Genomic DNA, 15,327 nt, shown 5'->3' on the forward strand with positions numbered 1-15,327 from the left:
CAATTACAGACCTATCTCAATCTTACCAGCTCTTAGTAAGATATTTGAAAAAATTATATTAAATCAACTCTTATATCATTTTAATGTAAATAACTTACTACACCCTGAGCAGTATGGCTTCACTAAAGGTCGTAGCACAACGGACGCAGGCGCTAAACTTATAAAACATGTTTATGATGCCTGGGAATGTTCACAGAACGCCATGGGTGTTTTTTGTGATCTATCTAAAGCTTTCGATTGTGTTGATCATAAAACCTTGCTTCTTAAGCTAAGCCACTATGGTATCCAAAACGTTGCACTAAATTTGGTTGCCTCTTATCTCAGCAATAGAACCCAAAGAGTTTGCATAAATGATGCAAAGTCTCAGGGTTCAAATACCTCAATGGGTGTCCCACAAGGCTCGATTTTGGGTCCTTTTCTATTTTTAGTGTATATAAATGATCTACCGTACCATGTCAGTGGAACATGCGACATTGTATTGTTTGCAGATGATACATCTCTAATTTTTAAGACTGATAGGAGTAAAGATAACTCTGACGAAGTAAACCGTGTTATGTCGCATGTGTCGCACTGGTTTACAGTTAACAACTTACTTTTAAATGCAAAAAAAACAAAGTGTGTCGAATTTATCTTACCAAATGTAAAGAAAATTGTTAAAAATATAATGATAAATGGTGAATCACTAAAAATAGAGACTTCCACAGTTTTTCTGGGCGTGACCTTGGATAATAAGCTACAGTGGGGTGCCCATATAGATTCACTAGCGGGTAAACTAAGCTCGGCTGCCTACGCAGTCAGAAAAATTAGACAGATTACTGACGTTGAAATAGCTAGGCTAGTTTATTTTGCGTACTTTCATAGTGTTATGTCCTATGGAATCTTGTTATGGGGTAAAGCAGCTGATATCGAAACTATATTTATATTGCAGAAAAGAGCTGTACGGTCAATATATAAACTTAAATCACGCGAATCCCTCCGTGAGAAGTTTAAAGAAATAGGCATACTTACTGTAGCTTCACAATATATTTATAACAATATAGTATTTGTAAGACAACATATTAGTCTTTATAAACAAAAAGTGGACATAAACAGTCGACTTACAAGAAATGGTCATAAATTAGTGTCATCTGCATATCGTCTGCGTAAGGTACAGGGATCATTTGTGGGATTAAGTATACGCTTTTATAATATGATTCCTAAGGTGATTTTGGACCTGCCAATGCACAAGTTTAAAGAATTTGTTAAAACACATTTATTAGAGCGAGGTTACTATACAATTGATGAATTTTTTAATGATAAGGTTGCTTGGAAGCATCCGGCTCCGCTTTCAGCTCTCACAAGATAGAAAAATGAATGTTAAAATACAAAATGTAAATTGTTGATGTTGGAAAAGAGCAACTTTCTTGCCGGCTTCTTCTCGGTAGAATCTGCCTTCCGAACCGGTGGTAGAATCACTACAAACAGACAGACTTGACGTTTCAAAAGTGCTTATATTAGGCCTACTTGAAATAAATGAATTTTGAATTTGAATTTGAATTTGAATATAATTTTACTACGTTATCTTCTTAATAATATGATTGGATGCCCGGACACCCGGACGGAGTTAATATTTATTGACAATATTCTGCATATTTTTAATAATATTGACGGTGGACTTATTAAAGTATTTAGGTATTGGTAAAAAATTCTGTCAATAATATTAACTGTGTGCGGGGAGCCATTATGATTACTCTGTCTTGACATAAATTTCAGGGTCCACTGAAGCAACGACGAGTGATTAAAACTGCGATATTATAAAATTGGGAAAGGAATAAGGCGGAGGTAATTAAAAATGCGACATTATAAAATTAATATCTTATATTTGTTCAATAAAAACTACATTGTGGGCCCGTGTGCCCGGCGCCCGGGTAACACGACCTTTGTATTATCTTGTTGCATATAAACTCTGCGGGCAGACTGTGTCATAAGGCAATGGAGTGACGGCCTGTTCGGCCACGTCAAGGCATCTGGTCTGGAGCTTGCGGCGACCCCCCCCTGTCCAAAAAACCCCCCTCCCCCCTCGCCGCCTAACTTTACACTTATTGGAATGTCACGCGGGATGCGAACTTTCAAACATTAAACATTACAAACGAAATCTAACACTAGGCCCTGTCGCGAGCCGCTCCGTGATTACGCTCATGCCAATATTGTAAAATCTCATACTCCTGTAGCCTTAGTACAAAATTTGCTCGCAATCGAGAGTAGTTTTTGCATATCAATCTCTGTATCGTCGAAGTAAAACAGATCCCATATAACTCGTATTAGAGTCGGAAATCCTGTACTTCTGATTTTCGTTTTTCAAACGTTCCGTCAAAAGCCAGAGCTAAAGAATTGTAGGCAAATTTGAGCTTTAACTCAGTGAATAAGATCCATATTTTTATTTTACTGAGTATTTCTATGATCGAAAACAACTCGATTGCAAGCAAGCAATTCCTGTACTTAGGCCACCGGTGAGTCCGTCGAAGTCGAAACGCATCCGAAATATTAATAATAATACCCTATAAAAACTTACAAAATCGACCGGTCTTAAAAACTTAACGCTAACATTTAAAATTAAACGGAATTGAAAATAAATTACCTAGGTACAATATTTTAGACTAAGAGCTATTTATAGGCGCACGAGGGTTGGGTGGGGTGCGCGGGTGTCAGTGGGTGGCTTCTCTCAGCTTCTTGGCGACCGGCGGTGCGACCGCCGCAACCGCAGCGTCTGCCGTCTCTCCTAGCGAACTCTCCTCAGCTGAACTCGCTTCTTCTATTTGTCTGTAGCAAGAGAAACATTTATTAACGAACTTTATTTATTTGTAGACTTCTTTTTATTTCTTTACTAGCCGTAGCCCGCGTACCTAGTTCGCGTTTAATACGAACCCCGTCGGAACCGTTTCTTACAAATAACTGTGCCAAAATTGAAGTCAAATTGTTGCATAGATAGGGCGTTAAGGAAGAACAAACAATTACACTTTCGCATTTATTACATTAGTATGTAGTTTTTAGATGCCATCTGTCGGGCTGATTTGGGAATCTAAACCATCCAGGGTGCCACCCAAACGCATACCAATATAATTCATTCAAATCGGTCCATCCGTTTAGGAGGAGTTCAGTGACATACATACGCACACGACAAATATACATATAAAGATTATATCATGCTTATTATTTGTACAATTCTTTCTTCTTTTTGGCATGTTTTTTTTATTTAGTACATCATATAGTATGTAGTTTTAGTATGTAGCATTGATTAAACTACAAGACAGCCCTTGAAAGCAATCTGTGGTGGTTAGTGACGATGCAAACTAAGATGGTAGCGGGCTAATCTTTGGGGGGGGCTAATCTTTGAGGGGCATTTAAGGCATATGAATAGACTTTTTAGAACTGCAATATTAAATTTTATGTTGACTTATAGAGGATGATGTTTGTTCCAAGAAAAATATCTTCAGATTTTTTTTATTATTCCACTGCGTTTGACTGTATCTTACCTCTCTTCCCTTATTCTATCAACTTATACTGCATAATCATTTATTATCGGATGAGAATTCAGTCAAGGGCTCCCTTGTTATGTTATGGAGTTACTTTTATTGCAAGATAACATCTGCATCAAGTTATATAAAATTTAATAATACAGTCCAAAAATGTTTGTTCACGTCCCACGTTATACTTGAAATAAAATATAATAACTTTGTACCCTAGGACGTCGTTTTCGTGATCGAACTATATAACGATAAAGTAAAATAGAAGTAATGGCAATCCTATTAGAGAAGCTAATCCTGTAATGGTGATTTTCATTTTACCAAAAAGTCCTAGCCGAAGAATAGTGGGCAAATTTGAAGCTCTAGCTTAAACATTGTAGAAATTTGAGCTTTAAGAGTATAAAAATAAGTTTTACTCTGATGTTCAAGTGTTCCTACTGTCGAAACGAAAACGATCAAATCTTTTACTAATGGTAATGAAAGCAGGTGCGACGAAACTCGCGGCCGAGCTCGAAATTTCTCACGTGACATGAATACACAAAATTAAGGTCTGTATTGCGAATCGCGCATAGTTGTTCATGGATGGTTAATTTAATACAACTGGTCGTGGATCTTTACAAGCAAATTCGTAGTGTATCACTGTCAATGAAGACTTAAAACTGGCCGGTGGTTTAAAAAAGTATCGCTAAGGTGTGGTTTGACAAAGGAAACCATACGTTTTAAGCTGTCTTTAACGATTTTCTTACAAAATTGCAAATTTCGAGTTCCAAGTGATTTTTTTACTGCTTATTGACTGAGATAGATGTGTCAATGCTGGGCACGGGCCTCCTCACTCATGTAAAGGAAGGATTAGATCCATAACTCAGGTTTTATGTATATATTTATAGTTTATATATATATATTACTCCTATCAAACTCATAAGGGTTTTTTACTTTTCAATTGGTTTCGTTACTATAAAGGCTTACCCTTTATTACTACTCGCATGGTATCATCTAAAAGGGTAAGTATATAAATACTTACCCTTTTAGATGATACCATGCGAGTCGCTGGGAGGGTAACAGGTGGCATAACATTGCAGTGCAGAAATCCCTACGAAAGACCTATATCCAGCTGCTGACGTCCATCGGTTGAAATTTTCATAATGATTCTATTCAAGTCAAGGTAGTAGAGTACTAGTAATTAACTGTACTACCGATTCTTACGGGCTGACGGGGTTAAATATGGCATGAAAGCTTGTATTAAATCCCTCAAAAATTTTAAGTTATATCAGGGATACTTGGTATCAGGATTTACAAAAATATTCCAAACCCAAAAAGGTTATTAAAGGATGTAAGTTTATTTGTTAGAACAACGTCAACGCAGGAAATATCAGCCAGATTTCAGAAAATCTTGTTTGCATTTGCTAGTCCAACACTTGAGGCAGGCTGGATGACGAGGCGACGCGGTTGCTCGGGGCTTTATTGTATAGGAAAGCGGAAGAAAGTTTGTATAGGCCACTTAACAGAAGCTGTACAAGGACGAAGTCGTGACCGCTAGTTACATAGGCTTACAACTATCGACAGCTTTTCTTCTGCTGAAGATGAGCATACCCTATTATTTAATGCACAAAATCGTTTAATTACCGCTTGGCGCGTGGCGTACTGAGAGCGGAGTCAGAGTTATCGGAGGGTGAGGCAGGCGTGGCTGGGGTTGCAGGTGACGTTCCTTTCGCGTCCATCGAGTCTTCTGTGCATGACGTTGTGTCATCGGTAACTGATTCCACACCTAGTTTTCCTGTAACAAATGTTTTAATATGTACTTACTGTACTACCAAATATCCAAATCCCGGCCCAAGGTCACTCATATAACAGTTTTCAGTGCACATGTAAAAATAAACATCAGCCAAGACTTCTAGCCTAGCATAAGTGCTATTTATTGCAAATAAAGGAGGTAAAGAAATTAACAATGTTAGGTGATCATTTATTATTTTAATTTTTTATGTGTAGGTACAATATGTACCTATTATATTAGGTAGTTATAAGTTTTAGTGTGGAAATCTTGTTTACTTTAAAATTAAATTGTCATCACAAATTCCTTGTTAAAGTTTGGTACTTTCTATAAAAAAATGTTGGTAAAGATTGAAGATTGGACAATCTTGTGACATTCCTATTAATATACAGGCAATGACACTCAACTTATATTCTCGACTGTTGAGGTGCAATGAATGTCATCCTTTGCGCATTATTTCATAGCGGTAATAAAAGAATAAGTATGTTGAAAAAACCGTGAGGTTTTTCAACATTATCTTTTTTGGACTCGAAGGGATATTTTAAGATTAATATATTCGATTTGTTAAGCATGGCATCGATTAAGCGTTGTTTGACAAAAAGTATGATCATATAATTCATCAGGCGAATCACGCAATGTAATTAAAATAACAGATTTATAGGTGCGTCGCATGTAGGTTTAACGATATTTGGTCATATGACTCTACATTTTTTGTTTTTTGCGGTATTTGAAAGAAACAATAAGTGATATTCAGGTATATCCGGTTTAGATTTTGTTGAATCGTAAATTCTTATGCTCCGGATTCTCAAGACAGAGTCTCAAGACTGATACTTGCAAGATGAATAGAAAAGAATTCAAGATTTTTTTCTTTACTCGCTGATGAAATTTTTAAGCTACGTGTTTGTATTGACCAACAGTGTTTATTGGAAGCATCTATTGATAATTTGAGATGGCAGATCGAAATATATTTCAACTGTTTTTGATGTCAACTTGCATTTAATCTAGTCGAATGCATTTCAAATAATCCTTCTTTTATGACTTAATAAACTTCATTCAGACATGAATTTAGTATCGCAGTAACTATGAAATATTTTACCGTTAGTAATTAAATATATCTTACTTACCGTTACCATTCGTCGAGGGTGGTTCAAGATTGCTCTCGTCGCTGGGCAGTGGGGATCCTCCGTTTATAGGTGCAGTAATTTTAGACTCCTTGCCGAGTAACTCTGGCTGAAGATCCGAGAGTATATTGTGTGTCCATAGCGAGAGTTCGACCATGTGCGGTGACCATTTTTTTCCACAGCCATTTTGTTCCTGTTAATAACATCATTTGAACTTAGTATATATTTTTTGACACAAGACCGCTAAATTCTTAACGTGCATTTTTCGAAGTGGCACATCAAAATTAAGGAATAACTGGGGATGGCATTCATAAAAGGAAATATTTCTAATGAATTTATCTTATTATTTTTCATTCTTCGGAAAGGAGATTTAATCACGAATACTGATTTTGCTTTGCAATATAAATGAAATGCCTTATGTTTAATGAAAATTCTTTGTTATTGACGTGCTCTACAAGTATCCATAAGTCGTTAACGGCAGGAAAAAGTAAACTGCAAAGTTTGATTCATCGCTTTGTAAATATTCTTCACAGTGTAGCTAAAGCTACCCAATGAAACCTATTTTTGGAGTCTAGATAACACATTATCTAGCATTTTTGGATTTTTAGTGGTTATACAATTAGCACATTACAACCTCTTTTTTGATGATGAAATACTCTATTCCACCCAAAGTAAAGCAGTGTAGTTTATTGAAGAAACATTTACCTCATATGACGGAAACTCATTGTCAAGTGTTGCTATCTATGACAATTAAACAAGTTAAAAAAAAAATTGTTTGTTTTATTTTGATATCTACCTTATTTAATCTATCACAGACGTTTTGAATATGTTTAACAAAATTGAGGTATTCCTTGGCAGTGTAATCGCTTCCTTCCATTTCTGGGATTGCTTGTATACATTCGTCAGCCATGAACGGTGCAATTTCTGGGCTAGCAGCAGCAAGGAGAGCTGATGCTGTGGCTGTTCCCACTCCCTTTAAGCTACTGAGAGCTGTCATCGCTGATTCAATGTTGGGCAACTTCTTGAACGCCTTCTTTGTCACTTGCATTACCGCTCTTGGAGTATTCACTTTTATGAGGAATGATAATTGGGGATAAAATTTCCCCCTCTGGAAAAAATATTTCAAATTTTACCTATGCATAATGAATATTTTCTGTAACTTTGAATATAAGCTAAAATAACTATGCAAGATTATTATAAACCTTACTACAATTTTTTCTGGTATATTTTTTTGTGCGAAAGGGTCAATCGCTACTATACCTACGATACGTCGGTAAGGTCATGAAACTTCTAAAGAATGTCATTAATCCATGCGTTTATTGCATTACGTAATATGGAATAGTTAATTCCATATTTGAAATTATTTAATATTTTTTTAACTTAATGGTTTTCACTAAACTTTTGTCCAGTTTTAATAAGGCTGTTGATAATGAACGTTAGATTAGATTTTTTTTTGTATTGTAATTTTGTACTGCAATAATGTCAAACAGAAAATAGTTTTTCCGCCAGTTATATAATTCGAAATACAAAAACATAAATGTTTGAAGCTAATGAAGTTTGTAAATTACTGTAAAGTCACAAAGAAAAAAATTGTTGTATCTGAAGTGTATGACCAAGAGGTAAGTTATTTGGTCATTTTAGACGCCTAAATATTATTACTACTAAGTAAATTTTAGTTTTATCGGATCGACAAACATCGGATTTGGCATAACACCTGCATCTTTTCAAATTCTCGCGTTCCACGTTTATATTTCTTCCCGCATACTGCTCAAGTTATTTTGTCTGTCAATTATTAAAGAGTTCCCCTTGCCTTGAAGTTTGATGAAATAGTCTAGATAAGTGAAGTAAATAATACAGTCCCGAACCTTTGTCAACAGAAGAGTAGACATCTTCTACTTACTAAGTTATTTACATAATATCCAAATTAATGTACTTGTACTCATTACTTACACCTTGTTTCCATTTCATGAGTTGCACCAACTCCTCGTGCACCATATGCGCTTCCTTGCCCCTTGATTTGATTTTCTTTGGTAATTCATTCTGGTACCTGCAATGTCAAGAAAAATATGTTATTGAAGCGATCACTTAAACATGTGTATCGTATATAATAATAAAAAAAAAATATGTTTTTTTTCAAATTCCACTACAGCACGGTTAGCATGGGCATGGAGACAATTATATCCCCGGGGATAAAAATGTATCTTCTTCCACAGCTTTATCAACTCTCAAAGCACTGGCGAACAAGTGCCACTAATATCCAAATAATAAATGTGTAATAATAAATGGGGGTAAACTTCTCCTATTCCATGTTCCCGTACTTTAGCAGGTAGACACGTTAATTATATCCCTTATTAGGGGATGTAATGTGGGGCATATAATTTTTATCTCTTCCCCGTGCTAGCCCTGCTGGATGGCCCTTGGCTGCAATCTCACCTGGTGGTAAGCGAGTCTAAGATGGAAGCGGGTTAACCTGTTGGGAGTATGGCAGTCATACCCTCTAATCTGCTTCTACACGACATCGCACCGGAACACTTAATCGCTTAGCGGTACGACTTTTTCGGTAGGGTGGTAACTAGCCACGGCCAGAGCCTCTCACAAAAAAAAGTTATAGTAGCTACAGATAAAAATAATTTTAATCTCTCCGAAAGTTAGAACTAACGATTATTTTATCGATTTTTAAATGTTAGTATTCATTTTCAGCAAAATGCTAAAAATATAATATATTTTTTTATTTACTATTTTCTCTATATTTTAATGTTTTTCTTTTTAATTTATGTAATTGTTATATCAAGTGTATTTATTTAAAATAACCGAAATATTATTCTTTATTATATGTGGGGATTTTTTTTTTCCGAAATACCTAGGTACTGAAACAATGTTAAAAATGAGTCGTTGATTTAAATAAATTATGCTTACATGCAAAATTGCAATATGCAATTTATTTATGAAAATAGATTGCCGAACAACTTATATTAATATGGTAATCAGGACCATATAAAAATATTTCATGATAATCAAAGTCCACAAAATTAACAAACTTGCCATTTACATTAACGCAGTTGCAACATACCTAAATAAATAAATAATGTATAACAAGCTATTTCTTGTTTCTTGTATTTTAAAATAAAAATGTTATATAATTTCTTACAAAAACTAGGTACCTATGTTCTGAAGATAAAAAAATAAACCTCATTTAAAAAGATATACCTAGGTACGAACATTTTTTCGTCAATTATAAAAGAATTTAGAAAACTGAATTTTAGTAATCTTCTGTGTATAAATCTTTCATTCATTACTATGAGACTAGACGCGACGTAAGCACATGGAACAAAACACGCGTGAAAATAACCGTCGTTTTACTCAAAACAGATGATGTAAAATTAATTTGAGTAAATTGCAGAAGCCCTTAAAATATATCTTGACCTTGAAAATTGTTATTTAGTAAAAAAAAGTATTTAATTGAAAATGAAATAGTACCTAGTATAATATTTCAAATAAACAGAATTGTACGATCAAATATACGGTTATAAGCCATAACTAGTAGTTGAATTGCGACAAGTGTCAAGTACCAGCTTGATGACTCATTGTTTTTTTAAACATTATGAAAGAAACTGTGTATGTTCATGCAATAAATGCATACATAAGGGATACCACTAACGTTCTACATAAGAATAAAAAAGATTTAAGACGATGTAAAAATAATATTTAAACGCTAAATGGCAAGTCACCATTTTGAACGGATGTGAGTTGTATTCAACAAAGCATTGTATTATCTAGCCTCAAATAGTTAGTAATACAATAACGTTTTAAGTGCATTATTAAGAATAACATTTAGTAATGGAATCCTAGGAGTTTGTGAGGGAACGCTGTAAAACGAGTACATAATAAATGCATTTTACGACCGATGATACGTAAAGGACAGCCACCATTTTATAACGCCTAAGCGCGGCGATATTTTCCCTTACACTGGCTTCAGGAAAACGATAGTGTCAATTTGACATCGATCCCACGTGACGCAGTGATTTTAATGAGCAGTCCGCGGACTAGAGATGCAGTCCGCGAGGGGAGGTAGCTATCAAATCAGTTTGCACGGATACACACACAATACAAGTTCATTGACACGCCACGGCCGCATTTTCTCCTCTGAAAGACGTTCGCACTTACCAGTTGTCCAATTTTATGAGTTCCTCGGGTTTCTTTGTTTTCTGTTCAGCTTTCAATTTAATCGCTTGTGGGTATAACTTTAATACGCTGTCGAATTGTTCTGCGTCTGCCTCCAGAAAGAAAGTAGACGTGTCTTTCGCAGTAGCCATTGTGAACGTTCTAAATGTACAACACTGTGCTCTGCGTACCTATTTAGTTAGCTATAGCGCCGAACTCGACGCGGCGGCAGCACCTGGGCAACTGGGCGCCCTCTCCCCACTAGTCGCCATCTTGTCGACTGAGCCTCGTTATGACGTTCGATATTATTACAACGAACATCCATGTTATTTTTTGGCCTATTTTAAGTTAATATCTCGTATTGTCTTACATGTAGAATGAAATGAGTATCTAACATAATAATTCATATAGATTTGTGGACTTATAACGTAATTTTGCTACGTGCTTGAAATAAAAAGTATACTCACCTAACGTAGCAAGGTTATAGCGGACACACTTCGAGTCGTGGCATTGTACTGTAATCAGGTCTCCACAAATGTTATCGGGATGGGGAGAAATTGATCCCATTTTGTAAAACCACACAACTGCACTGATAAATAACTAGGAGATTTATATAATTCGCAACAAATAAACGTAAAGTCACAATTATGTTAGTCACGTCGACCTCGGCGCACTATCAATTTCCTTAAACGTGACGCAACACACGACACCGTTCTACCGAAACGACTTTGGTAAACACGCATATTTTCCGTTGCAATGCAGTACACACTGAGCTCGGAGTAGTCATGAAGTAGTAACTAGTGGTGTACATAAGGCATTTAGGTAGTACGACGTACATATCACCGGGGTGGAACGTCACCACACCAATCGGCTTTGTTGTTTTGATAGATCGCCACGTGCTTTGCTCCCTCTTTTTTTAATTTTCGCTTATCCGTTTCGTTAAGATAAGCCGCTGAGCCATTGTTAAGCGCACTTGTTAGTTGTAATTATATCTTCAAGCCACTGTCGTGTTACGTCTTTCTGATGAACGATTCCCGTTTCTTATGTTACTTTCAATGTTAATGCCATTGTAAGATGTTTTAATTTTTTTACTGATTCTAATAAGACCGCATTCATTCAACTCGAAACTACAGAATATGCTGTTTCAGATTAACAATTTGTGCGAATATCAATAATTATGTTCTGATAATAATTAGTAACTGAAATTTTATTACCTATCAAATTAAATAAATAAATACCTTGTCTTTTAACTAATTCGTAGGAAGCATGATTTCGGCTTGTTAACTGCCTTTTATATCTGCAAAAAATGACTATTCCCAGCATCAGATTCGCGATATGTTCATCAAAATTGGTTTAGGTTTATAATTTATGGATTACATATATCAAATTATAGAATGGATACTATTTAACTTTAAACTCAACACAAGGTCTTTGTGCCGATATATTTTTAATGCCTTTTTGTGTAAAGATTTTTACCTAGTCAATTTAATAGATGAAGCGGTGATAGCCCAGTGGGTAGGACTTCGACTTTACTTTAGGGGGGGCCGAGTTCGAATCCCAGCTTGATTCTGAGCGAACGCACCTCTAACTTTTCTAAGATATGTGCGTTTTGAGAAATTAAAATATCATAAGTATTCTTCAACGGTGAAGGAAAACATCGTAAGGAAACCTGCATCCCTGCGAGTTCTCAATAATGTTCTTAAAGGTGCGTGGAGTCCACCAATCCGCACTGGGCCAGCGTGGTGGACTAAGGCCCTAACCTCTTCCCATTACAGGAGAAGACTTTCTCATTACCCAGGGCCCCGTGCCCGATATAGTGATAATGATGATTACGTTCAGAAGAATCAAGATACTCTGTTGCCCGCGTTCTTCGTCCACAGTTTTGTTGTTCTGGGATCAAAGTAGCCTATGATACTCTCCGACCGTTCAACTAACTCTCTGCCAAAAATTAAGTTAAGTTAAGGCAAACAAACAATTTGGCATTTATAATATTAGTGAGGATGAATAATCTATCAATAATGCAAATAAGCTATGAGTTAATGCGTACGTACAAATAAAAGCGCTTTCATAGAAACCATTAGTATTTTAGCTAGATTCATATCTTAGGTCTAGATTGTGGGAAGCTGTTCGGGCGAATGTTTCGCGCGGCTGCTCGTCTGGAAAGCGCCTCGCTCGAGGCAAGCACGAATCCTGCATTTAAACCCAGTTAATCTGTTTTTCTTTGACAAGACTGTCTACAGCTACATTAAGCGAGCAACCTCGAGAGAATGGGCTCGCAGATGTTCGGGTGGTTTAAACGTGATTTGATTGCTATCGAAATCCAGACTGCAGGGATCGGAAATGAATTTGGCGTAGAAGCGCATGCGTTGCGCTAACTAGAACCGAGTTAAATCTCATTTTCCTTACCGAGACACTCACCAAGCGAGCAAAATGGCGATGCAATGTGCTAGTAGCCTAGCTGGATCGGCCGGTTTAGACGTAACTTAGCCCGAGGCAGTCTATACTTCTTTGTTATTAAAAATGCGAAAGTGTGTCTGCAATACAATATTTTGAAAAAAAAACCTTTTCATAGAAACTGACTTTATTCCGGAAAAACATACAGCAACCGTATACTTGCGGGATTTTCTAATTTTCGGCTTAAATAACCAAGCCGATATGACGGAGCTTTGATTAGCGAAAGCTTGTAGTTTTTTGAAAAACGGAAGTTGGGTTATAAAAATCTTGTGATGTAATAAACCTTTTATTATACCCTAGAACTGTTCAGAATTTAGATACTTTTTTTTGGTTAATCTCTTAATGCTTTATAACAATAATTAAGTCATTAACGATACTGATTGATTACAATAAAGATCTGCACCAAATTAAAATGGGGCCACCTCTGAAGTATATGACATACCAAACCAAAAAGGAATCATCAAAATCGGAGAATGATTGGCGGAGTAATCGCGTAAAAATATACAAAAAAAAAACAGTCAAATTGAGAATGTCTTCCTTTTCTTTTTCAAGTTGTTTGAAAATCTGAAGTATCGTTAATTTGAATACCTGTTTGCTGAGAAATAGCCTAACTCGAATGACCCTTCAAAAATTTTCCAGCTTTTAAATAAAACAACGCTGCAGCAAATTAATATTTATTCAAAAATTTTAACTGTAAAATAAACATGGAATTTATAAACGTACCATTAAATGCATGAATGTAATAAACTTTCCATTAGTATGTAGCTTGATTACTTTCGAGGTTATTAGGTATGTATGTAAATTTCAGCTGAATTGCACGCCGGCATGGCAGGTGATTGAAAAACAGATTATCAATTGCGAACTGGAAAGCACATGTGAAAAGAATGTTAAATTAAAGGTCGTAAACCAGCGAACGAAAAAAGCTTTTTTCGTTCGCTGTCGTAAACAAATTGCCATCTGAATTTTTTTTTCGCTCTCTTAAATAATTGCGATATATCCATGTTAAACCTGCAAGAGGAATTTATGTTCCAGAACCTAAACCTGGTTACTTTTTTAAAATTCTACCTATCTTTTGATTTTCAACTCTATTCAGCGTTTGTTCTGATCGTTAAGTCCTTGGAGCCTTACTTTAATCGCTTAGCTTCACAAGCAGTAATATTATTATATTAATTTTCGTTTTGTTTCAGAAATATAATTCGTATGTTTAGGAAGGAATGTGAAGGAATGTCAAATAGCACGAACGACTGACGAACGAAGAACGACTTTTACAAGCGATGATAATAAGGCCATTGATGGTTTTAGTTTAGTTTTAGATGTGTGTATGTTTGTTTTGTAAAATCCGCCATAAAATGTAATTCACATGGCGTCATATTCGTACGTTAATTACCTCGTCGACGGTTAGTCTAAAGCGATCGAACATTAAATCGCTATTACCTACCTAGTTCAGTGAGTTAAGACGAAGTACGCCGTAAGTTAAGACAATATGATAGTATAAATTAACTTAAACGCAACTTAAATCATAATCCTCTACTTTATTATGATAAAAATAACATTTTCTTTACTTTTAATGTGAATAAGGCTTTTGTCTAGAAGACGTTGCTTTAAAATACTTAAACTGTTTACTTTTGACCAAAACAGACAATCTTTCTCATATCATTCAAATATTCGTTCCAAGAGTAATTTTTAAACTGAACATAACAAGAAGGACCTATATTCAATTGGGACCTCTAAGTATCTTATTGTTGTTGCAAACTCATAAAATATAATATTTTAAAAATCTTTATACCTGTACCTGACTTTAATTGCCTACTAGACCCAAAACCTTTATGCCGTTTAATTTAGGTCCGAGAACAAAAGACAAATGCCCTTAATGTTTCGTCAGCTTATAAACTTGCTAGCTTGTAAGATATTATGGTATTGCAAATAATATTATTCTGCCGAAAGCGCTTCTTTATACCTGTACTTGACCTAAAATTGCTTACTAGACCCACCAACCCTTTATGCAGTTTAATTTAGGTACTGGGAACAAAAGACAAATGCCAACAAGGTTTTGTTAGCTAGCTTGTTAGATATTATTGTCTTGCAAAGAATATTATTCCGTCGAAAGCGATTAAGCATCCCTGCTGTCCCCTTTACGCTTTACAAAGTGCCATTTCTATGGTAAGGGGTGAGACTAACAGGCACGGATGTGGCGGTACAAAAACGGGTCCCAAAAGAAGTAAACTAACGTTCGAGGGTTGCTACACAAAAAGTATGAAGGGACGAGCGAACGCGTCGAGGGCTCGGTATTCGGGGTTTAATTTTTTATGGATTCTTATCA

At 35.7% G+C, this 15,327-nt stretch overlaps 1 protein-coding gene across 2 annotated transcripts; it reads right to left on the reverse strand.

Moving 5' to 3' along the window:
* Window positions 1–1,839: 1,839 nt before the first annotated feature.
* Window positions 1,840–11,306, reverse strand: LOC120629359. 2 transcript variants are annotated; one of them, XM_039898287.1, is made up of 6 exons: window positions 11,021–11,306; window positions 8,343–8,439; window positions 7,189–7,500; window positions 6,396–6,585; window positions 5,127–5,277; window positions 1,840–2,799 (listed from the first exon to the last, which is right to left on the reverse strand). In XM_039898287.1, exons 2-6 carry the CDS (start codon window positions 8,385–8,387, stop codon window positions 2,685–2,687), a joined length of 813 nt encoding a protein of 270 aa, XP_039754221.1. In that variant the 5' UTR covers window positions 8,388–8,439; window positions 11,021–11,306; the 3' UTR covers window positions 1,840–2,684. The 2 variants fall into 2 exon arrangements, with proteins under 2 accessions (XP_039754221.1, XP_039754220.1); XM_039898286.1 differs by lacking the exon at window positions 11,021–11,306 and adding an exon at window positions 10,557–10,811.
* Window positions 11,307–15,327: the final 4,021 nt, after the last annotated feature.

The sequence above is a fragment of the Pararge aegeria genome, chromosome 14 (assembly GCF_905163445.1).
Source record: "Pararge aegeria chromosome 14, ilParAegt1.1, whole genome shotgun sequence".
In the NCBI taxonomy this organism is placed as follows: Eukaryota; Metazoa; Arthropoda; class Insecta; order Lepidoptera; family Nymphalidae; genus Pararge; species Pararge aegeria.